This window comes from Acomys russatus, chromosome 32 (assembly GCF_903995435.1).
Source record: "Acomys russatus chromosome 32, mAcoRus1.1, whole genome shotgun sequence".
Taxonomy (NCBI): Eukaryota; Metazoa; Chordata; class Mammalia; order Rodentia; family Muridae; genus Acomys; species Acomys russatus.
In genome coordinates, this window is record NC_067168.1 from 29,444,041 (window position 1) to 29,467,096 (window position 23,056).

A 23,056-nucleotide genomic window follows, 5' to 3' on the forward strand; every position below is an offset into this window, starting at 1 on the left:
GATCTTCAGGAGGGAGACTGAGGGACAATGCTAGGGAGGAGGGAGTTTCTGGAAAAGCTATTAATGCCATGGACAGACAGAGAAGAGGCAGTATGACAGGGGCCTCCAGGACAGTTCAGGCCCTAGCATCAGGACTGACAGCATGGCAGGACCTCTAGAGAGCGGAGGCATCAGAGCCATATGATGGAAGTGGGGTCTCAGTGTGTGTGTTTTTATCTGAGGATGGGGTAAGTTTCATAGCATTTGCCTGCAGGCAAGTTCTCTGATTCCCAGGCAGTAGGCGGTGATGGGAGTGGGGACCCGATGTGGCACCAAGTAACTCGCTTCCCAGGTGAGAGTTTCTGGGAATGTCTGTTAGCTAGGAATTCAAAGACAGTGTCCCAGCAGGGTGCCTGTCTGTGTCTGTGAGAGGAGGCTGCTACAGGTTGTGGCCTGAGCAGAGGCTGGGTTCTAGTGGCGTTCTACAGAAACTTGTTGAGTTTGGTGACAGGTAAGCTCAACTCTGACCACGTGGTGACCCTCCCTCAATGCTGAGGAGGGTATGCCTGGTAGGCAGTCATAGAGGAAGGAGAGTGAGAGACAAGCTGAAAGTTTATCCTGGCACAGGGAGGATGGAGCCTTCCTTGGGACTGGATGGAGCTCAGAGGGTCGATGCTCTGACAGGATGAAGAGCAGCCATTAAGCACAGGACTGCGGGGTCATCATGTGTAAACGCTGCTCTCCAGCATTTCATTCCCTCAGCAAGCTGAGCCAAGGCCAGTAGGGCTGTAGGTGCTGCTGCCAAGTGTGTAGGAGAGGGAAGAGCCAAAGGTGTCAAAACGACTGTGTCAGTGATGTCCCTTTTGGGGCACAGGCTGTGGGAACGTGAAACCAAGTGGTCCTGGCTGTGCTGGGAAGGAAGGGAGGAAGTGGTTTAATTGACCACTGCATTCCCCCTCTACAAGCGCAGCCCTTGGTCATAAACATGCCTCGTAAATGTTGGCTGACCTGGAGTAGTGAACACAGAGAACTGCTTTTGTAGGGACCAGGGTGGTGGCCAGAGGTAGTGCTGGGGTCTTGGATGTAGGGACCAGGGTGGTGGCCAGAGGTAGTGCTGGGGTCTTGGATGTAGGGACCAGGGTGGTGGCCAGAGGTCGTGCTGGGGTCTTGGATGTAGGGACCAGGGTGGTGGCCAGAGGTAGTGCTGGGGTCTTGGATGCAGACAGTGTTTTTGTATCTGTTTTGGACATGAAGAAGTTGAGTGGTGTGCCAGTGAACCCTGAATTTCAAAATTAACAGAAACATGGCAGGAGACAAAATGAGCCAGCTGTCAAAAACTAATCTTAGAGTCTTGTCTGTTAATGTGGAGGGCATGAGACATGCCACTATGAGTAGCCGTGAGCTTCAGAATAAAGAGCGTGATTCTGCACAGGATGTCTAGAGAGGGCCTCAGCGCCTTACACGAACACTGACCCTATGTGTGGGCCCAGCGGTCAGGAAAATAGGAGGATGCCTGGGGGGAATGCTACATTGAGGGAGATGAGAGTATGAGAGGCTGTGTAGAAGAGGGAGGTTCCTCACACCAGGGAGAACCGGACTGCAGCGGTGTTGGCAGCTCAGGAGGGTGTGTGTGAGAGTCCCTGGGGTGAGCAGGCGGCTGGTGACTCCTGAGAAGTGCAGCTTGGCAATGGGAGAGGCTGCCGAGGCTGCTGGGCCGTCAGTAAGCAGAGGGCCGTGTCACAGGCGTGTGCTGATGTTAGTCAGTGTATTTGCTTCCCATGCTGTATGATCCTCACTTTCTAAATGCTGAGGCTTATTTGTGTAGGTCATATGGCCTCGTGATTCCACATCCACGCTGGTTTCCTTCATGCACCCTCCGTGGCTTTATGGTCCTGTTCAGAGATCACATGGCATACTTACATAGTCAATGCCTCCTGTTGATGTTTTGTTGCTGGAAAGCCCCAGGGTGCCTCAATGATAGCTCTCTAGCACCCCTCGGTGGCAGACGTGGTGCTGTGGCGAGCTAAGTAAGAATGAATGCTTCCTCTCCAGGGTAGCAGTTAAGTCACTGGCTATATCATTCTTGCCAGGAAGGCTGGTAGATTTTAGGGAAAAGGGTGGTCCTGTTTTAGATACCAAATAGACGGTGGCCTTCAGGTTGAATTTTTATTTGTTTGAAAGTTCCCAGTTTTTTGTTTTTTTTTTAAAAGACAGGGCCTCATTTTTGTAGCCCTGGTTGGCCTAGAACTCATATATAGACCAAACTGGCCTGGAACTCACAGAAATCAATTACATCACCTGCCTCTCCCTGCTAAGTGCTGGGGTTAAATGCCTGCTCTTAGGAATCGTTTTGGTACTGGATTGTTTGCACCTGTGCACAGTTCAACTAATTGCTTACCTAATAAGCTCATTAATAAAGTCCTTTCTGAGCTGGGCATGGTGGTGCACGCCTTTAATCCCAGCACTCGGGAGGCAGAGGCAGGCGGATCTCTGTGAGTTGGAGGCCAGCCTGGTCTACAAAGTGAGTCCAGGACAGCTAAGGCTACACAGAGAAACCCTGTCTTGAAAAAAACAAAAACCAAAACAACAAAAAAAGTCTTTTCTGTTGCCACAGGTCCAGTGTTCTCTCTCTCTTCATTTTACAGGTTGAATATAAGCTGGGATTCCAAGTAGACAACTTTGTGGCTATGGGCATGCCCCAGGTCAATATTTCTGCTCAAGGGGAGGTCCCACGCACTTTATCAGGTGAGCCAGTGGAGACAGACTTAGCATACTGCTTTCAGCCATCTCCCTCATATCCCTACAAGGACAGTGCTTTTAGTGAATTGTTATGTCTTTGTAGAAGTGTCTTTGATTAGCTTGTCCTTGTCTCCTTTGCTGCATTGTTGGTATCTTCATCTCAGTCCCTGCCTCTGCCTCTGTCCCTGCCTCTGCCTCTGTCCCTGCCTCTGCCTCTGTTCCTGCCTCTGTCCCTGCCTCTGTCCCTCCCTCTGTCCCTGCCTCTGCCTCTGTCCCTGCCTCTGCCTCTGTCTCTGTCCCTGCCTCTGCCTCTGTCTCTGTCCCTGCCTCTGTCCCTGCCTCTGCCTCTGTCCCTACCTCTGCCTCTGTCTCTGTCCCTGCCTCTGCCTCTGTCTCTGTCCCTGCCTCTGTCCCTGCCTCTGCCTCTGTCCCTGCCTCTGCCTCTGTCCCTGCCTCTGCCTCTGTCCCTGCCTCCGCCTCTGTCTCTGTCCCTGCCTCTGTTCCTGCCTCTGTCCCTGCCTCTGCCTCTGTCCCTGCCTCTGCCTCTGTCCCTGCCTCTGCCTCTGTCCCTGCCTCTGCCTCTGTCCCTGCCTCTGCCTCTGTCCCTGCCTCTGTCTCTGTCCCTGCCTCTGTCCCTGCCTCTGCCTCTGTCCCTGCCTCTGTCCCTGCCTCTGCCTCTGTCCCTGCCTCTGCCTCTGCCTCTGTCCCTGCCTCTGCCTCTGTCTCTGTCCCTGCCTCTGCCTCTGCCTCTGCCTCTGTCCCTGCCTCTGCCTCTGTCTCTGTCCCTGCCTCTGTCCCTGCCTCTGCCTCTGTTCCTGCCTCTGTCCCTGCCTCTGCCTCTGTCTCTGCCTCTGTCTCTGTCCCTGCCTCTGCTTCTGCCTCTGCCTCTGTCCCTGCCTCTGCCTCTGTCCCTGCCTCTGCCTCTGCCTCTGTCTCTGTCCCTGCCTCTGTTCCTGCCTCTGTCCCTGCCTCTGCCTCTGTCCCTGCCTCTGTCCCTGCCTCTGCCTCTGTCCCTGCCTCTGTCCCTACTCCCTACCCCCAACTATTGGCTTGGGTGGCCATTGTACATTGTATATCACCACAGGGTCATCAAGGCTGTCAGTGCCTCCTGCTCTAGTCAGCTAGCACATCGCACATTTCTCAGATTTGCCCTGTGTCATTTTACCACTTGCTCTTGCCTGCTGCCCATGGCCCAGCACCCCAAGAGTCCAGTCTGTGTTCAGTTCTCATACCCAGGCCTTTGCACATGCCTCAGCATTGCAGCAGTTCCAGTTTGTCTATAGTTTTCACACCCAGGCCTTTGCACGTGCTGGCCTCAATTTGGAATCATCGTCCCCTTATTTCTCCCTGTGAATTTCCACTCATCCATTCTATAAGATGCAAAGTCTATGCCATCCCTTTCCTGTCCCACCTCCCATTGGTAACTCCTCTGTGTTTCCTGATCATACCAACTTGCATGTAATTGTTAATGAATTCATTACAGCACTGTGGTTCCTTGCACAGCAGTTGGTATGCCATAGGTGCTCAGTATGTGTCTGAATAAATGGACTGACTGCCTTATTATAGCTTGTGAGCGGACACCTTGAAAGGTGTCCTAGGCAGCTTTCTGTTGCTGTCACAAACATCCCTGGGGAGGAAAGGGTTTATTTCAGCTGCCTAGAGTCCATCTTTAAGGGAAGCCAAGGCAAGATCTCAGAGGAGGAACCCGGAGCCAGGGACTGAAGCGGAGATGATGGAGGATTGCTGCCCACTGGCTTACTTCCCATGCCTTGCTCAGTTTGCTTTATTGTATAACCTAGGACCACCTGCCATGGCTGGCACTGCCCACATCAATCAATAATCAATAAAATGCCCCACAGACATGCCCAGCCAGTCTGATGGAGGCAGTTCCTTAGTTGGAGATTCCAGTCTTAGGGGACTCTGGTTTGTGTCAAGCTGATAAAAGCTAAACAACACTGAAAGGCTCAAAGACTTGGGGGGCTTTAGAGGGATGCTGGTGCTGGTGCTGATGATGGCAGTGATGATGGTCATGATGATTTTAAAGAAAGCTACTGGGTGTTGTAGAGCTTTTCCTGGCAGTTTTATTCACCATGCTTAGTGTCATCTCATACAAGATCAGCTACGATTCAAGGCAGCGCTAGAAGGCTGGTTAATTTTGTGGATCAGCAAGGATGTTCAGAAATGTCTGAATCTCTAAACAACTCATATAGAAGGTGAAACAGTATCTTCTAAACTTGTAGGGAAGGAATCTTAAACTAAAAAAAAAAAAGTTTACTAAAATGTACTATTTCATCAACATTTCTAGAAATACCTTTAAAAGCTGATCCTATTTAGAAGGGCAGGGTTGTTTTTTTATTCATAGCTGAGAACTAGTCAGTTTAATTTATGGGTTTATTATAATTTCCTCCAGTAACAATGTCTTTATTTCCTAGGTGTATTTATGAGTAATTCCTTTTTTGAACGAGACAGGTTTTAATTAAATCCGCATATACATATTCCACAGAGTACTTTCAGACATGCTGTATACCTGTCTGTTCGTCTGTGGATATGTTTGTTACTGGTGGTGTGTTTATATACTTGCCCACCTGTCATGTCATAGCTCTGAGCCCAACAGGAACCCCACTGCCACCAAATTCAGTATGGCTTTGGTTTCCGTTTCCCCACATTAGCCAAACAACGGGAAAGAATGTCTCTACCATAGGAATATGATGACATGTTTTATTCTGGGTCTCTCATACCTGCCCTGCAGACAGCACTACACGTGATGTTGTCAACACTACCTTCTTGACACTTACATCCTTTAAACTGCTAGGAGCAATAAATCAATGCATTCGGTCCTGTTTAGTCTTTCCTTTTATGCTGTAGTTTTGTTACTGTTGCTGGTGAGATTGGTAAGGCTAGCAGGGTTTGCCTGATGATTCTGTAGCTTTAGTATATTGCAGAGCAGAATGTATAAGACAAGCTAGTGTAGTCAGAATCACAAGCAAGGACTGTCCCCTCATCTGTGCCTTGCTTTCCTCCTGCAGTCAAGGAAATACAAATGTCCAGAGCTATGGCGATGCAGGGTGTGAGAGCTTCTGTCTGGTCTACTTCTTTAGATGTGTTTTCTTGTCTTGTTTGATTAGAAATAAATGAAAATATTGAATGGTATTGATCCTGATTTTTAGGACACTAAAGCATTTTCTCTTATTTCTTTTGAACAGTGTTTCGGGTCGAGCTTTCCTGTACCGGCAAAGTAGACTCTGAAGTTATGATACTAATGCAGCTCAACCTGACAGTAAATTCTTCCAAAAATTTTACAGTTTTAAATTTTAAACGAAGGAAAATGTGCTACAAAAGTAAGGAACTTATTTAACAAAATGTGTTTCATGTAGATAAGAGGGCAGTAGAAGGTTGTTGTCTGCTTACTGATTTAATTATGACTAAGTCTTGGTTATAGTTGCAAGAAAAGGGAGGCACATTAGTAGATGAAGTTCTGGGGTAAGCCCCAGATAGTGTGTAGCAGGACCCCACTCAGCCCCTGATTCTCTGCTCTGCCAGAGGCACGTGATTGTGTCCATTAGGAGTGGAAGTGGTGCTGTGTAGCGGGAGGGTAACCCTCACAGGCGCACAGCAGCGGGAGGGTAACTAACCCTCACAGGCACACAGCAGCGGAGAGCTGAGCATCTGCTTGATGGATGTGGGCTCTGCAGGACCTTTGCTTTGGGGTCGTGTGGGCCTGGGTTAGAACCAAGTCTCTATTGTTTTCAGGATGGGGGCTACATTATCACACCTCTGTACAGCTCAGGCTCTGGTCTGTAAAATATGCATGATGCTGTTTCAGAGAGGTTTTAAAGGATAATTAAATCTAGCCCAGAAATAGAAAGTCACATGTGGGCACTTAATAATTAACCGGTGTTTAGGAATTGAATTATATTGTCTATCATTCGGGAAATCACCACAAATACTAGTGAGTTCTAGCACAGCAAGCTGAGTTCTGAGAATTTAAGTCTCCTCAAGGCCATCTAATCTCCATGTAGGCAGAGGAGAGGTTTCCAGAACTTATAAATAGGTAGAAACAAAATAAACCATAAACTCAGCTATGTTTCCCATGGTCTGTGCCTTACATGCCAAAACCCGTGTATTTTTCTGACATCAACTTCAGGTCGTATGTTTTCTGAAAGTGAGTGACCTGGTCAAGGTCTGACAAAGTCCTGCAGCTGAGAGGCAAGCCTGTATTCTTGGTTTCTTTGTGAAACTGTCTATTTACAAATTTCCCAGTTGAAATTAGTGCTGGGTATTGTTCAAACACCCAAGGTCCACAAGCGACTTACAGTGGCAAATGCCATGACAGAGACTAACGGAGAATCTATATTGCACTGAAAGCAGACGTTAAAAAAAAACTAGCGCCCTTAGCTTGAGTTCTGTGAGTTATATACCTACTTCAGTTTAAGTTCAGAGCCTAAGGGGACTGTGGAGGCTCTGCTCCAGCCTAGCCTCTGTGTGATTGGCATGAGGACACCTGGCCTTGACCGAGGGCGTGTAGGCTTGTATGACTGGTCAGTGAGGATCGATGGATCGCAGGGTTGGACCCAGGTGTGCTCGGACAGTGCCTCAGCACTGAGATATAGCCAAAACTCTAGTTTAGAATTTTTATTTTAAGACAGGGTTTTGCTAAGTTACCCAAGCTAGCCTAAACTCACTTTGTAACCTAGTCAAGCCTTGAACTTGCGATCCTCTTGCCTCAGCCTCCTTGGTAGCTGAGAGTAAAGTGTGCACCACCATGCCTGACTTCTGAAGACTGTCCCATTTTAGATTTAATATATACCTCCTTACTTTGGTAGTCATATTTTGTCCACTTTAATCATAAAATTTTTGTTCATGACTCTTTAATATGTAATTCTATTGGATTTATCTAGTTTCCAAGCCTATGACACTTAAAAAGCTGCACTAGCAAGCATGCCTGATCTGTGTGGAATGTTAAGAGCTGTTACTCCCTAGAAGGAATTTCTGTAGCTTATGGGTGAGAATTAGGGTCAGGAAGTTTTGTTCCTCTAGAACACTCTAGAGCCTTCCCATTCAGCCGGGCGTGCCATGGGTTCCATGAAGGCAGCGTAAGTTCGTGGGTTTCCCTGTGCTCTTGGCATGGAGTGCATTTCTCTGGGGTCTAAGTGACTGGCAGAGGCTGTTTCTAGACTGGTGATTGTGCTGAGGCTGGTGCAGGAGTTTTCTTTATCTTACAACTCATGACTTAGCTCAAGCAGTGTTCAGGAGGTGCGTCACTGTACAAGGACCTTTATGGAAGACAGTTTCTAAAGTATCTTTTCTTTCCCTGTTTATCCAGAACTTGAAGAAGTGAGAACTTCAGCCTTGGATAAAAACGCTAGCAGAACTATTTGTAAGTGTCACTGTTGCTTTCTCCATCACGAGAGTGAGGAGTCCCCGAGTGCCTGTGAGCAGGGCTGCCCGAAGCTTGAAGCCCTGTTCCAGGGCGGCCTCGGTGTGCTGCCCGGTTCCAGGGCGGCCTTGGTGTGCTGCCCGTTCTCCTGGCCCTTTGTAGATTGATTCATAGAGCAAATGAGGCTGTTAGGATATTGAAGATTTTGAGAATTCAAACTTAAACATACTTTACTGCAAACTAATGTTTTAGAAGCAAGAATTTTGTGTTGTGGTTTTTCTCAGGTAGGTCCAATAAAGGAACAGATATTAAAAAGTGTGTGTAAGACCTTCTTTAGCAGAGTGGTTGAGGATCTGACTCGTGCCCTGGCCCCAACCCTTAGCTAATTCATCTAGGTGAAAATGCAAAGTTATGTTATTTATTTCATATTTTATTTTGAGATAGGGAGATGACTTGGTAAAGTACTTGCTATGCAAACATAAAGACGTGCGCAGATTCCTAGCACCCATGTGAAGCCAGGTGCTCTATACTCCTGCAGTGTCAGCACTGTGGGGGATGGGAAGGTGGGAGGTGGTAGACGGGCAGAGACAGGCAAACTACACACACACACACACACACACACACACACACACACACACAGAGAGAGAGAGAGAGAGAGAGAGAGAGAGAGAGAGAGAGAGAGAGAGAGAGAGATTGAACACGAGGGAGACTGACTGCCGCTCTGCTTCAGGTTGGCCTGGAGAGCTGTACGGGCTTGAGGGTGACCTTGAGTTTCTGATTCTCCGTCCTCTACTCTGGAGTGCTGGGAATTGAACTCGGCGACTCAAACATGCTAGGCAAGCACGGTACTACTAATAGAGCTACACTTCTAGCCAAGTTTATATCATTTAAACACATGAAGAAAACATTTTGCTAGGCCAATTAGATTGATTTATTTGTTGATTATATTTAGACACTATTAACAGGCTCTTACATTTTCAAGGGAAATGTAAGTATACTGAGGTATACTTGCTGGTGGACGTGCTGGTAGACATTTGTGTCTTCACTGTCACATGTACCAGTGCTCCTCCATGCATTACTACTTCCAGTTTGATGGGTTAGGAGGTTAAAGTGTTCTAAAGCACATCCCCAACAGCACATCATTTTACTCCTGAATATGCCACTTAAAAGTCCCTAGTTTCCAACACATACATTTAATTTATCACATACAGCAAAATACCAGTAATTCTGTAGCAACTTCTCCTGTCTAGTCCATGTTCAAATTTACCTAATTGTACCTAAGCCATCTTTTTATAGTTTCCTTCCCCGAAATCAGAATCTAATTGAAGTCTATACACACTGTGTTTGGTTAAAATGTATTTATATTAATCAGAAACACCCCTTCTTTATTCATTGATCAAATTGTCTTTTTGTTCTCTAGAATTTGTCAGAGTATGCATCCTTCTTGTGTTATCTAACCAGCGTCTAACTCTTTCTTATAACTGGTTGTTAAATTTTGCCCTTGATTAGTCTTAGGGTCACCTCTTTTGGTAAGAATATTTCATGGGTGGTTCTGTGTGCTTCTTTTTGTCTTTTTAGCACCTCAGAGCACAAAGTGTCTGCCCCAAAGTAGGCTTTTTTTTTTTAAAGGCAAAAATAATATGAGACTTTCCACATTATTTCCTTTAATTTATCTCTAGAGAAAAAAGAAAAGAATTTCAATGTCACTGCTTCCCAAGCTTACTTAAAAACTTTTGGTGCCTCGTTTGGTTTTTTTTTTTTTTTTTTATGCTCTTAGATTACACTCACTAAGAGAGCAATATAGAATTGCTTTCGTCCTTTCTTGCTTTTTCCCTTCCAACTTTTATCACTCTATTCAACATTTATTGAATGTTGGCTTTAATCTTGCTCTTTCCCTTCTAACTTTTATCACTCTAGTCAACGTTTATTGAATCTACAGTGTACCAAGTGATAGGACTGAGGCAGAGGGTTACACTGAGCAAACAACCCAGCCTTGAGGCTCCTAAGAGTGTTCCAGGGGAGATGAACAAGCACCAGGCAGGGACAGCATGGTAGGCCGAGTGATCAGGTGGGCAAAAGCTGCTTTGGGACCCGGAGGAGGGACATGTAACCTCCTCTGAAGGAGAGTGACAGCAACTGTCTAAGGAAAGTGTCTGAGACCTAAGAGTAGCTAGATTCTGAGAGGTCAGTGTCAGAGTGAGGAGTCAGAACCAGGCTACATAGGCTGAAAGCCTGCCCAGCGGACCTCTGTGCCCTGGCCACTGCTTGGGTCACATTGTCCACACAAGTTTTGGGACTTTTCTACCTCTGCCAAGACTTTACAACTCTTCCATAGCACGCATACGTTCTTGAGAGTCTTGTTTTCATTTGGTCCACATCTAGCTGTCCCCCTTGGTCTCTTGGATTATTAATCTTTTAGATTTTAATTTTTTTCACTCAGAGTTTAATTGGTTGTTGGTTTTTGAGCAGAGTTTTACTATGTAGTCTAGGCTAGCCTCAAGCTCAGAATCCTCCTGCTCAGCCTTCTTCCCAGTGCTAGGACTACAAGCGGCCATGTCCAGCTTGGGGTTTAGATTTTTGAAAGCAATCTTGTTTCTCCTTTTACTGTTAAAAGAAATATGATGCTGGTGGATATGGGTATTAGTGGGGCCTTTTCTGATACTGCCTCAGTTCCCAAATAATGGACACAGAGATCCATTGGGTTTATTCCACAAGCTTTAAGCACTATAACTGAGCAAATATTCATCTGTTCTACCTCAGTTATGCTAGTCTGGCTACTTCCCCAGCCATTTAGTCTCACCCTGGTCATTCCTGCTCTATCTTTGTCTCTCTGTCCTCATGGCGCCTTCTTTTTCTCTTTCTCCTCCTTCTCCTTTTCCTTCTGGTCCCTGCCTGAGACGCCCTGACTGGGCATGGGAATCCTGCCTCCTGTCTCCTCTGCCCAGTCACTGGCTATTCAGCATTTTGTTAACCAGAGATAATTGGGGAGCATTCTTTATGTAACATTGATACAGGAGATTGTTCATAGAAATGACAGTGCCCACATCCAGACTGCAACCAGGTATCAGGGCACAGAAATCAGCATATGAATACACAGTGTACAAGACCATCCCCCAACAGGATATTTTTAGCTATTCTTTAGGAATTTCTCATATGTACACAACATATTTTGATCTACTCCCCTTCCAATTCTTACTGGATTTCCTTTCCACACACGCATTCCTCCCTTTAAAAGCTGTAATTATTTTGTCTAGACCTACATTCCCATATCTTGTTTGTTTGTTTCTTTGTTTTTGTTTTTGTTTTTGTTTTTTGAGACAGTATTTCTTTGTGTAGCCTTGGCTCTCTGGACTCATTTTCATATCTTTTTCTGTGATAGAGTGAGTGAGTGAGTGAATGAGTGTGTGTGTGTGTGTGTGTGTGTGTGTGTGTGTGTGTGTGTGTGTGTGTGTGTGTGTACATGCACTCGTGTGTGCGTAGCACCCTTAAGAGAAGTCAGAGTTTAGGAGAGTTGGTCTTCTACTTGTTTGAGTCAGGGTCACCTCCCCCTTGTGGTAGGAGTGCTGTATTACATGTGCACACCACCACATCTGGCCTCTGTGTGGGTCCTTTAGATGGCCAGGGTTGTGCTTTAGTCACTGAGCCATTTCCAGTGCCCAGTGCTTATCTGTTTTTTGTTTTAAATTTGGCATCTCTACACAAATGTGTGTTCATAAATTCAAACTTAACTTGCACACAAGGAAAACCACATCTCAAGGATCTCAGCTTTCTCCAACCTGTTTCTTTTCTACCTTTTTAATGTGGCTTCCAAGTGATTCCTTTGTTTTTCTTTCATTTTTTCTAAAGATTTATTTATTTATTTATTCATTTATTATGTATACCATGTTCTGCCTGTATGTATGCCTGCAAGCCAGGTGAGGACATCAGATTTTATTACAGATGGTTGTGAGCCACCATGTGGTTTCTGGGAATTGAACTCAGGTCCTCTGGAAGAGAAGCCAGTACTCTTAACCACTGAGCCATCTCTCCAGCCCCAAGTGATTCCTTAAGCCAAAGCTTTGATCCCTTTTCCTGTTAACCTTGTAAGGTTCATCATCTGCTTCAAGTCTACTGATGCTCTGCCTTCGCCGACCCTCCTGGCAAAGCCACTGTAGTCTCTTTCTTGGCCGGCCCCCTAAACGCTCTGATTCATTCCTGCTTCTGCTTGTACACCCTCCGTGACAGCCTGTGTCTCTGCTTTGCTTGATACCTTGCAGAGATTGCCCATCTCATTTAGAATAAATTCCAAATTCCTTGGGTACTTTAACAATAGGATCATGATGTGAATGTACACAGTTGAAACATCTGCAGATCTGTCTCACCAGCTTTGCTCATGGTGTGTGTACCTTTGTTCCTGTGAGCCCCTTCACAATATGCCTCCTGCTAACCTCTGATCAGCCTCAGTGTGTGTGTGTGTGTGTGTGTGTGTGTGTGTGTGTGTGAAAGAGAGAGAGAGAGAGTGAGTGTTGTATGTGTGGTGTACTCACTCGTGTGTTGAATTAATTTCCCTATTCCTGAAGTGTTTTTGTCTATAAATAATGTTAGCTGTATATAATCATAGTTAATCAATACAACCTTTTTAAAAAGCTAGCTGCGCAGTTTGAGGAGAGCCTGGTCTACAAAGCAAGTCCAGGACAGCAAAGGCTACACAAAAAAGCCTCTCTTGAAGCCCCTCCACCCCCAAAAGCTAGCTGTGTATAATTATATTTAATTCAATAGAACCTTTTTAAAAAATAAAGCAAAATCATACTTATTGATTAAAAGAACCGTGCTGTCTGCCCAGCAGGGTGACTGTTAGCTGTGTTTAGCCTTGAAGCTGTAAATTCATTAGCATGATATAAAATAGAATATGGTGAAGTTGTTCTAATTGTTTTTCATATCCATAGCCAAGGTGGCAAGTGGCTACTGTGTAGGACAGTATATTCCAGTTCTTTGTTCCTGTGAATATGCTACAGAACTTTGTTTTACTGAAGGGCATTCTGTGGGACAGCATTGCTGTGTGTCTTATGTCCTGGGGTATTTTGTGTATACTGCTTGTGAGGGACTATGGTTCTTATTAGCTAGGAATTTTAAATTCTTTTCTTAAAACTATAACAAAACCACCAGAATTTGTGTGAGCACTGCACTGCAGTTATCTGATTTTATCAAAGACTGAGTGTGATGGAATGCAGGCCTTTTTGTGAGGAACAGTGTACTTGCTGTGTCAGACTACAGACCACTCCGTCTTCTTTGTGTAAAAAGCCTAACGTGCTTTTCATTTTTGTTTCAGATGATCCTGTACATGCAGCTCCAACTACTTCCACGCGTGTGTTTTATATCAGTGTAGGGGTTTGTTGTGCAGTAATATTTCTTGTAGCAATAATATTAGCCGTTTTGCACCTTCATAGTATGAAAAGGATTGAACTGGATGACAGGTACTGTACATGCTTTGGGAAACACGTTACTTGCATATGCATGAGTGCTTACCCACCCCCACCTCTCCCCATCTGTGCACGCTGGTACAGGGGAGGAGGGAGGACGATCAAGCCCCAGCCAAAGAGGAAATAAGATGCCTTGGTTACTACAACCTTTATGGTTTTTTGTTTTTATTTTTATCTTTTACATTTTGTGGAGTTATAACCTGGGGGAGAAGTAGAGGTCACATTATGTTTTTCATCTTCATTATCCTGACTCCTCCAGACTCCGATTGCCTTTTTGAAATTGCTCCAGCCCCCTCCTTCCCACCCTCCCTCCCACCTGCCTTCTCTCCCCATTCCCCGATTGACTATCTGCTGTGCTTTAAAGTTTCCTGGGTGATCCTAATGTACAGCAGAGTAGGAACACTCTAGGTGGATAATTACACGAACTGCTGGGATTGCAAAGATTAATGATACGCTTCATGGTGTCAAGCTTCTTTGATGCTAACCCATAATTATAGCATAGAGCTGATGACTGTGATGTGTATGATGTAGTGTGGGATGCAGAAGGTGCCCGCTTAGCCTGGTGAGTCAGGGATGAGGCGTAGCTAGAATGCAGCGGGAGGTAAGGATGGAATGAGAGACACGTGCTCATAACCCACAGTCTTTACTGACTAAAGACATTCTTAGCATTGTATTCGGCCTTGAACTTGGAACCCTTTCTACCCATCTTGCTGAATCCTTAGTTGTGACTTGTTGGGTGATCCCTACCCCTCACTCTGTGCCCTGCACCTTACCTGTCAGAGCGTTTGTTCCTACTGGGGCTGTGGACTTCCTGCTAGTCCAAACCCACTCTTCATATTCCAGATCCATAACCATCCTTTCCACAACTAAAATGTTAGCTCTTTCCAGGTAGGGAGCAGAGTGCCTTCTCTCCCTAAACTCAGTCCTAACACTGTGTGGTAAACCCATGAGGTAAGCGTTCACTCCTTATTAAACAAGATCTGGGAGCTGGTTGGATTCAGTACTCCTAAGTGCTTTGGGTCCAGCACTCAATACTTCACCTCCATTGTGCTCCTTCCCTTCCCTGAGTAGAGAAGGGAGAGAGAAGTGATGGGAGTGCAGTGCTCCTTCCCTTCCCTGAGTAGAGAAGGGAGAGAGAAGTGATGGGAGTGCAGTGAGACACATCCAGGTGCTCTGGTTTGCTTGTCTGTTGCTGTTGGTAAAACACTGTGACCAAACCAACATGAGGAGGAATGGATTTATTTCAGTTTACACTTTCAGGGCACAGTCTACCAGTAAGGGGAATCAAGGCAGGAACTGGAAGGCAGGAACCTGGAGCTGAAAGCATGGCGGATGGATGCTAACTGCCTTGCTTTCTCTTTCCTGTTCAACTATCTTTCTTACAGCGAAGGCCTACCTGCCTAGGGTGATGCTCACAATAGGCTGGACCCTCTCACATCAATCATTAATTAAGACATTTCCTCATCTATGTAGGCACAGGCCATCTGATTGGGCAGTTCCTCTATTGAGAGTCCTTCATATGACTGAGGCAGTATTAGAAAAGGCCCCTACTAATTCACTATCTTATAGCTAACAAGGATAGTGGGTGCTGTATTTCAGACTGTTCAGTATACACTGTGAAAATGGAGCTCATTTGATTTTACAGAGGAAGAACTGGCATTTGGAAGCAGCTGGGGGGATGATAGGATTTTGTATGTGATTTTGAGAGATGATGTGAATGATGAGAGTCACTGATGAGCCCGATAGGCATGCGCCGCACTTCTGGTTTTCTGAGGCAGGGCCTCATGTAGCCCAGGCTGGTCTTGGTCTCGAACTATTGATCTCCCTGCCTTTACTTCCTCACAGGCACATGCTGTTAGACTCAGCTCATAGATCTGTTCTGATGCCCATAGAGTTGTGTTTCCCCTGGCTGCTGGTTTGTAAAGGCCATGCTCAGAGCGATGCGGTGTGCGAATTGTGGGTTCTTCAGGTAGTCCCATGCAGTTATGACATACCAGGCGACCAACAGCACCAAAGAGACTCCTGTGCTCCTCTCCACACACAGTCTTCTTGCTAATTGCTATCAAGACCCAGAAACAGACTTAAGGACAATGACTTCTGGGACTGTACTGTTACACTAGCACAAAGCAGGAAGGCTTCATTCTGTCATCTCTGTATTGTAGTTACATAAAGTGTGTGCTGTGTGCTAGGCCCTGTTCCCTGGGAGCCTTCATGGCACCCATGGTGCTATGAACTCTTGGGGTGGTAGATAGCTCATTCATTGTGAGCACCCAAGAGCCAGCGTCCTGTCACATATATAGTGTCTTTGAAGGCAGGAAGTATAGCTGTCCTGAGATGTGTTCTCAACAGGGACACATGGAGTCCATGTATGTGGCTTTCCCTCTCTCCCAACGCAGCAAACTGATCTGTTGTCCATTACACCAGATGAGTCAGTCCGGAAAGGGCAGAGCGTGTCTCCCAAAGAGAGCACAGTCTGCAGCTGCCCTCTCTGTGTTCTCCTCACTTGTGACTAGGAAATCCACTCCTTGCATATGAGAGCTTAGGTGTGCTATTTGGTCGCAATTTCACTTTTCTTTTCTGTTTTTCCTTTTTTTTTTTCCCCTAGCAGCCTACTAACCGCATCATTAAGTTGGCAAAGTGTTGAGGTTTTTTTTTTTTTTTCCTTTCTGTATTTGTTTTTACATTACTGTTGTAACAGATTGGCACACATAGTAACATACAGAGTCTTTTAGAGTTTCTCTTGTTATCTTCTTTGAGCCAAGGTTTCTCTGTATCCCTGCCCTGGAATTTGCTCTGTAGACCAGACTAGCCTTGAACTCAGAGATCAGCTTCCCTCTGCCTTCTGAGTGGCAGGACTAAGGGCATGTGCCACTGCTGCCCAGCTTAGAGTTTATGTTGCTGTGATACACCATCCTGACCAAAAACAGTTTGGGGAGGAAAGAGTATATTTCTGTTTGTAACTCTCAGATCACAATCATGGAGGGAAATCTGGGCTGAAGCCCAAGGCAGAAGCTGATGTAGAAGATACGGAGGAAGGGGTGCTGCTTATTGGCTCCCTCAGCCTGCTTTCGTATATACCCAGGACCACCAGCTCAGAGGAGGCCCCACCCTCACTGGTGGCCCTCACACATGGGTCATTCATCAAGCAGGGAAATGTCTCACAGGTCCCTCTGATGGGAGCATTTTCTCAATAGAAGTTCCCTCTTCTAAAACAACTCTAGCTTGACAAAAAAAACCCCAAAACAACAATAACAAAAACCTATCCAGGATACACAGCAGCCCTTTTGAATGAAGAATGAATAGAAGCAAGAAAGTCAATTTATTGCACTAAGTCACTCCTTTTTCATCATGTATCAGCAGCAAGCATTCTGCGTGGCTTCTCCCCATGGCTTCTTTCTCACCGAGTAGTTAGCTCACTGTGTTTTGGGCTCTAAGGAACCTATTTGGGTCCATTTGGTAATGGAGAGGCCAGAGTGAACAGGCCCTTAGTTGTCCCCGTAGAGTATGTGGTCTGCCTTGATGAGACACTCTGCTAGAAGTTCCATTGGGTGGGAAATTATGTTCACTTTTGAGTCCTGAGCAGCCAGAGCAGTGCCTGTCACATGACAGACACTTGATAAATATTTATTGAATGAATGGATAAATAGATGACTCACTGAAAATAGAGAGTAAGAACTTAGTAGTTTGAGGATTTTTGTCTAAATTCTTAGCTTATCCTAACTCAAGGTGCTTACCTGCTTATGAAAATCAAATTTATTTAGACTAGTCTTAGACTTTTAAATGTTAGCAAATATACATTTTAATCTTTTCTTCTTCCTGTGATGTAGCTTGGAAGGTGTAGATTTTCATGGGTGTCAGGGCAGGTCTCTGAAGGTCCCTTGCTTTTTCTTATAATAGTAAGTTTTGGGTTCCAAAGAATGTTTCTTTTCTCCACTGTTGCTTTGCTCGTTTCTTACTAGTGCATTTCTCACCCAGTATCTGTTAAGGAAATGAGAATGTGACATAAATAGCCATAAAGCTTCACAGCTCACCCTCGTAAACATTTTTAGGTGACACAAGAGTGCCACCTACTGTTCAGTTGTCAAAGTTTAATAGCCATAGGCCCTGTTCTTGAACTTTCACATATCTCATAAATTTGAGCATCACAGAAGTCCTGTGAGGTAGGTTTTCTCACTCCACTTCTGTGGAGGAATTCCTCATTTGCTTCCCCTTTGAGATGCAGCCTTCCCTCCTCTTCACTCAGTGCTGAACTTCTCACATTTGACTTTTAGTGAGATTGCTGAGAAGTACTTACTTGGCAACAACACAAACCCTGTAGGTCCTTCTCGTTCTAAGGTTGGGGAGTTGCGGCCATGTTGGGAGTAGCTTATGCCCTTCTTTCCGGAAGAGTTTGAGGCTCCAGAAGGATTGACTCACTCGCCTGAGCCGTGCAGCTGGTGACGTGGGCAATTACAACTTACAGGTTTATGTTCTCCATTTGCTTATGGCCATCTGCGTATGTAAACCCACATAAATCATTACTTAATAACTTCCAGAACTCCAACCACAGGATGGCCTGACAAATGTTACATTCACTGAGTTGAAAGTCCCTTCAGTCAAGTTGCTGGGAAGCCGAGCTCCTCCTGCAGGCTCACAGGAAGGAGTAATAATCTGAAATGTGAGCGACTCCAGGGAAGGCATGCTGAGGGCATCTCATTAGACAAACAGGCATTCCGCGTGGAGGATGTGCAAAGCCAGGGGTCCTGTGCACACAGATGCTCTCCCAGTGTTTGTCAAAAGACACCCCATCTTAGCACCATCATAGTTAGCCATCGTAGTAGGTAACTCTAAGTTGCACTAGTGGTAGAAGGCTACAGAGATCTTACAATACTCATTACTTGTATGTTTTATGGTTTACATTTTTCACATATGTATGTTGGGCTCTTGAAATTGAAAAAATACAAATTCACATGTAAGTGTTACAGATTAAATAGCAATTGATCACCAGTTCCATTGTAATCACTAGGTTTTGAAAATACAGTCATATGGTGCAAAGAGCAGTCAGTCAAAAGGTGGTTCATATATAATACATTTGGAGCCTCTGGTGGGCTCTACCGCCTGCCACTGTAGTTAAAGAAGTCCTGCCGGCTGTCTGGTTTTAGTCTTTGGCCTGAATCTTTCTGCTTTACTTCTCCATAACTACAAAATTAACCTGGAACAAGGCTGCTACCCACCGAAAAGATGGAAGAATGTGTCTGGGAGCCACTGATTTACAGTGATTACAAACACCCGATTAACGAGATTTCCGCCCACCACCTTCAGGGTCTCCCTTTACTTAGAAAGTATGATGTAATATAATGTTTCAAGTTCTAGAGACTTCCGAGAACCATGAATTCCAAAAGTGGGATGGGGGAGGTGATGATCAAACGAGTGTGATTAAACAACAAGCCAGAGAGGATGCCATGTCCCATGCTCTGCACATGGCACATGACTTAGTTTATGACTTCTTGACTAAAGTGTGTTTGATTTGGACCACTACTTAAAGGGGCTTGTTTTTCTCCCAGTTCAACTGGACGGCATGAGCTCTTTTCTAGAGAGATAAGCCATAGTTCCCTGACATACCTTGTTCTGAATAATTTTGCTCTGGTTACATGCTCAGTCATTTTGGAAGAACAAATTAAAGACAGAATTGAGCCCTGCATTATGAAGTCACTTAGGAGTGCAGTATGGAGAGATGATGAAGATGTTTGCATTTATGTGATCTTTTTCAGAACTTTAGGCAGGTTATAAAACTGCATGTACTTTATATGTGTGGAAAAGAAAGTTTTCATTGAGGCTCACTTGCCATATTTTTCTCTCAAAATTATTTGCAGCATCAGTGCCAGCAGTAGTTCCCAAGGGCTGTCTCAGCCATCCACCCAGACGACTCAGTATCTGAGAGCTGACACACCCAACAATGCAACGCCTATCACCAGTAAGAGTTAATTTAGTTCTAAAGCTGTCTGCGTTATGGTCTCTGTGTGTGGCCCTAATATGGTTAGAGTATTTGTGGAATAAAGGTACAGGCATCTAATTTATGCAAAAGTTGGTTTGATCTTCAGTTCTTGTTTCTTAGAGCATCAAATACAAATTTGGAGTATTTAAAGTAAAAATGCTTGTTAGAGTTACTCTTGCTTTGGGGAGATTTCCATAGTTAATTATATTAGAAGAGCCAGTAAGTCAGTTTTATACAAATCTATACTGAAGGTTTTCAGGTAGTTATATGAATAAGCTAATATTCTCGTGGGGCATGTGAAGACTTTGCATTGGTTTTACTCATCTGATGTTGGAGTTGAACCCAGGGTCTTCAGCATGCCAGCTGTGTCATAGAGCTCTCTACCAGTCCTTAACACTGACTTCTAATCTTAATACAAGTCTAGCTACCATTTCTATGTTATGTGCATGGAAATTTTGTTTTGTTTTGTTTTTCAATATGGGTTTCCCTGTATAGCCCCAGCTGTCCTGGAACTCATTCTGTAGACCAGGCTAGCCTCAAACTCAGAGATCCCTGTGCCTCTGCCTTCCAAGTGCTGGAATTACAAGTGTGTGCCCCACCACCCCTCAGCTCCCCTCCCCTCCCCTCCCCTCCCCTCCCCTCCCCTCCCCTCCCCTCCCCTCCCCTCCCCTCCCCTCCCCTCCGCTCCCCTCTGCTCCCCTTTGTGCCATGCTGGGATTCCTCACACAGGCTACAAGTATTTTACTACTGAGTGACTAACTTCTAGCTTCTTTCTTCTTTAAAATAAAAAAATAAATAAATAAACCTTGTCTGTTTGTGAAACTGTCTGATTTGGGTGCTGGGAACTGAACTTAGGTCCTTTGGAAGAGCATTGGATGCTCTTAGCCACAGAGCCATCTTTCTAGCCCTAATTTCCTTCTTATTAACAAAATTTTGATGAATGTTCTTACCTAACTAGTTTTTATCTTAGGATGGCCTGGAACTCTTAGCAGGCAGCTTAGATTGGTCTTATATGGGTCACCATTCCCAGCCCATTTTTATCTTCATACACTCAGGTATTTTGGGAAAAGTAATTTGGGGGAGGGGGTATTCTTGAGACAGGGCTTCTCTGTGTATCCCTGGCTATTCTGGAACTCACTCTGTAGACCAGGCTGGCCTAGAAATCAAAGATCCACCTCCCTCTGCCTTCCAGGGATTAAAGGTGTGCACCACATAGCCCAGCTAAAGTTTTTTTTTTATTAATTGACAAATTTATTATATACAATATGATATGAAATACACATGTAATAATGTAGTCTTTGTTGGAATATAATTTAGATATAGTGGAGGATCAGTTAACATGAAAACAAAAGAACAAAACATAAGAGAGAGAAAGGCCTAAATAGCCAAAGATCAGGTCTTGGCTTGGAAAGGCTGCTGATTAATTAGGATTTTGTAGGTAGTTTGCTATATTCCTTGGATTGGCATTCTCCTATTAATAAAATTAGATCAAGATTGTCTTCCTCCCTGTCTTGGTCAATATTCTATTACTATGAAGAGACTCCACCACAAAGTTCACTGTCATAAAAGAAAACATGTAGTTGGGGGCTTGCTTACAGTTTCAGAGGGTTAGTCTGTTCTCAATGGCTGGGAGCTTGGACAGTAATTGAGAGCCACATCCTGATCCACAGGCAAAGAAAGTAAGCCTAGGCCCGGGATGGGTTTTTGAAACCTCAAAGCCCACCCCCAGTGACGCACTTCCTCCAACAAGGCCACACGTCCTGATCCTTCTAATCTTTTCAAACAGTTCCACTCCCTGGTGACTAAGTATTCAAGTATATGAGCCTATGGGGGCTGTTTGCACTGAAATCACCATACTCTCAGTGCCCTGTTGTGGTCTTTCTAAAATGTTTCCAATACAAAAGAGTAAGAATTGATAGGAGAAGGAGGAAATTTCAGGTCCGGGTCAGGAAATGAACCGGGCAAATCTGAGACATGTTGCTGAGCAACATATTACTGCAAATTGAAGCTCCCACTGATGAAGGATGGAGCCATTGCGTACACAAGAGAATAATGACTGCAGTGAACTGGAACGAAAGATGTGGAACAGTCCACAAATGTATAATGGCTGAGATTGCTCAGTGTAATTGGTAACTAGGGCTCCATCCATACCTTCTTATTCCGACAGCTGGCTAAATGATTTGTACTGCAGGGTAACGAGCTAGTGCTGGTAGATTAGAACAAATGCGTCTTTACAGAAGGCTCCCAGCTAGAGAATGGCAAAGGATTAATACAATTAGGAAATGACATTGACAATTCTTAACAAAGTACTTGATTTAGGAAAGATTGTCATTGATGAAAAAAACCCTAAGAACAAAGGGAAATGGAGGCTTTACCATTAGCTAGCTCAAATCCTCCCCTAAATCCACTGATATACTTAAGAGTACAAAAAGTGTGACAACCAGATATTTTGTACCTGTGGATATGTTGTTGCAACCCATAATAATTAGCCTGGATTTAATCAAGGCTGTAGGACTTGGCAGCTGTCATGAAAAGGGACAGAGGAGGAAGATAAGTGATACGCCAGCTCTACGTAATTGATCTGTTTCTTTCACTAAGACAGTAGCAAGAAAGAAGAGGAGACAAGAGACTTAATAACAGCACCTACGGTCACTCTCGAGAAAGAAACACAGTGAGCCTTCCTTCATGAAAGAAGCTGCCATAGTAGATGTGAAAGTCATTCCTGCTCAGAACAGGCACACTGTTGCTTTTAATGCTGTCATGCCAGGTTTTTCTTATTGGGGCCTGTTCTTACTTGTGAATATGACTTTATAAACTAGATAAGTCAGTGAGTATAAATGCTAAATTTTTTTTCTTTCAAGAAAGTGAAAATACACTTACATATTAAAAATTTGTTAGTAATGAACATTATCATAAAGAACCAGATTACTTGTTTATTAATAGATCCTGAAAACAAAACACTGGAAAAATTTTAGGCTTTATTTTTATTTTATATGTATGAGCGTTTTGCCTTCATGTGTATATGTGACCATGTGCTGGAATTGTCTGCAGAGGTCAGAAGAGCGCATTGGATCCCCTGGAATTAGAGTTGCAGATAGTTGTAGGCTGCCATATGGGTGCTGGGAATGTAATCTACATCCTCTGTAAGAGTAGCAAGTGCTCGTAAACACTGAGCTTTCTATCCAACTGCACAAAATATTGCTTTAAAAGCTTGATAAATATACATTTGTGCTGGGCGTGGTGGCGCACGTCTTTAATCCCAGCACTTGGAAGGCAGAGGCAGGCAGATCGCTGTGAGTTCAAGGCCAGCCTGGTCTACAAAGTGAGTCCAGGACAGCCAAGGCTACAAAGAGAAACCCTGTCTCAAAAAAAATTTTTTTTTTGTTTTATGACTAGAAAAGGAAGGCCATGCATGGCTGTGCACACCTCTAATCCTAGCAGGCAGAAGGCAGAGGCAGGTGGATCTCAAAAATAGTAGTAGCAACAAAAGCAGTGGGGTGTAGTGGACACACCTAGAATCTCAGTCCT

The 23,056-nt window shown here is 44.7% G+C and overlaps 1 protein-coding gene across 1 annotated transcript in view; it reads left to right on the forward strand.

Moving 5' to 3' along the window:
• Ryk (receptor like tyrosine kinase) overlaps positions 1-23,056 on the forward strand; it is an 80,358-nt gene that overhangs the window by 31,421 nt on the left and 25,881 nt on the right. The window contains exons 3-7 of the mRNA XM_051140750.1: positions 2,625-2,724; positions 5,922-6,056; positions 8,042-8,095; positions 13,404-13,548; positions 19,407-19,507. Coding sequence (XP_050996707.1) covers positions 2,625-2,724; positions 5,922-6,056; positions 8,042-8,095; positions 13,404-13,548; positions 19,407-19,507 — 535 coding nt within the window. The remainder of the gene's footprint in view (positions 1-2,624; positions 2,725-5,921; positions 6,057-8,041; positions 8,096-13,403; positions 13,549-19,406; positions 19,508-23,056) is intronic.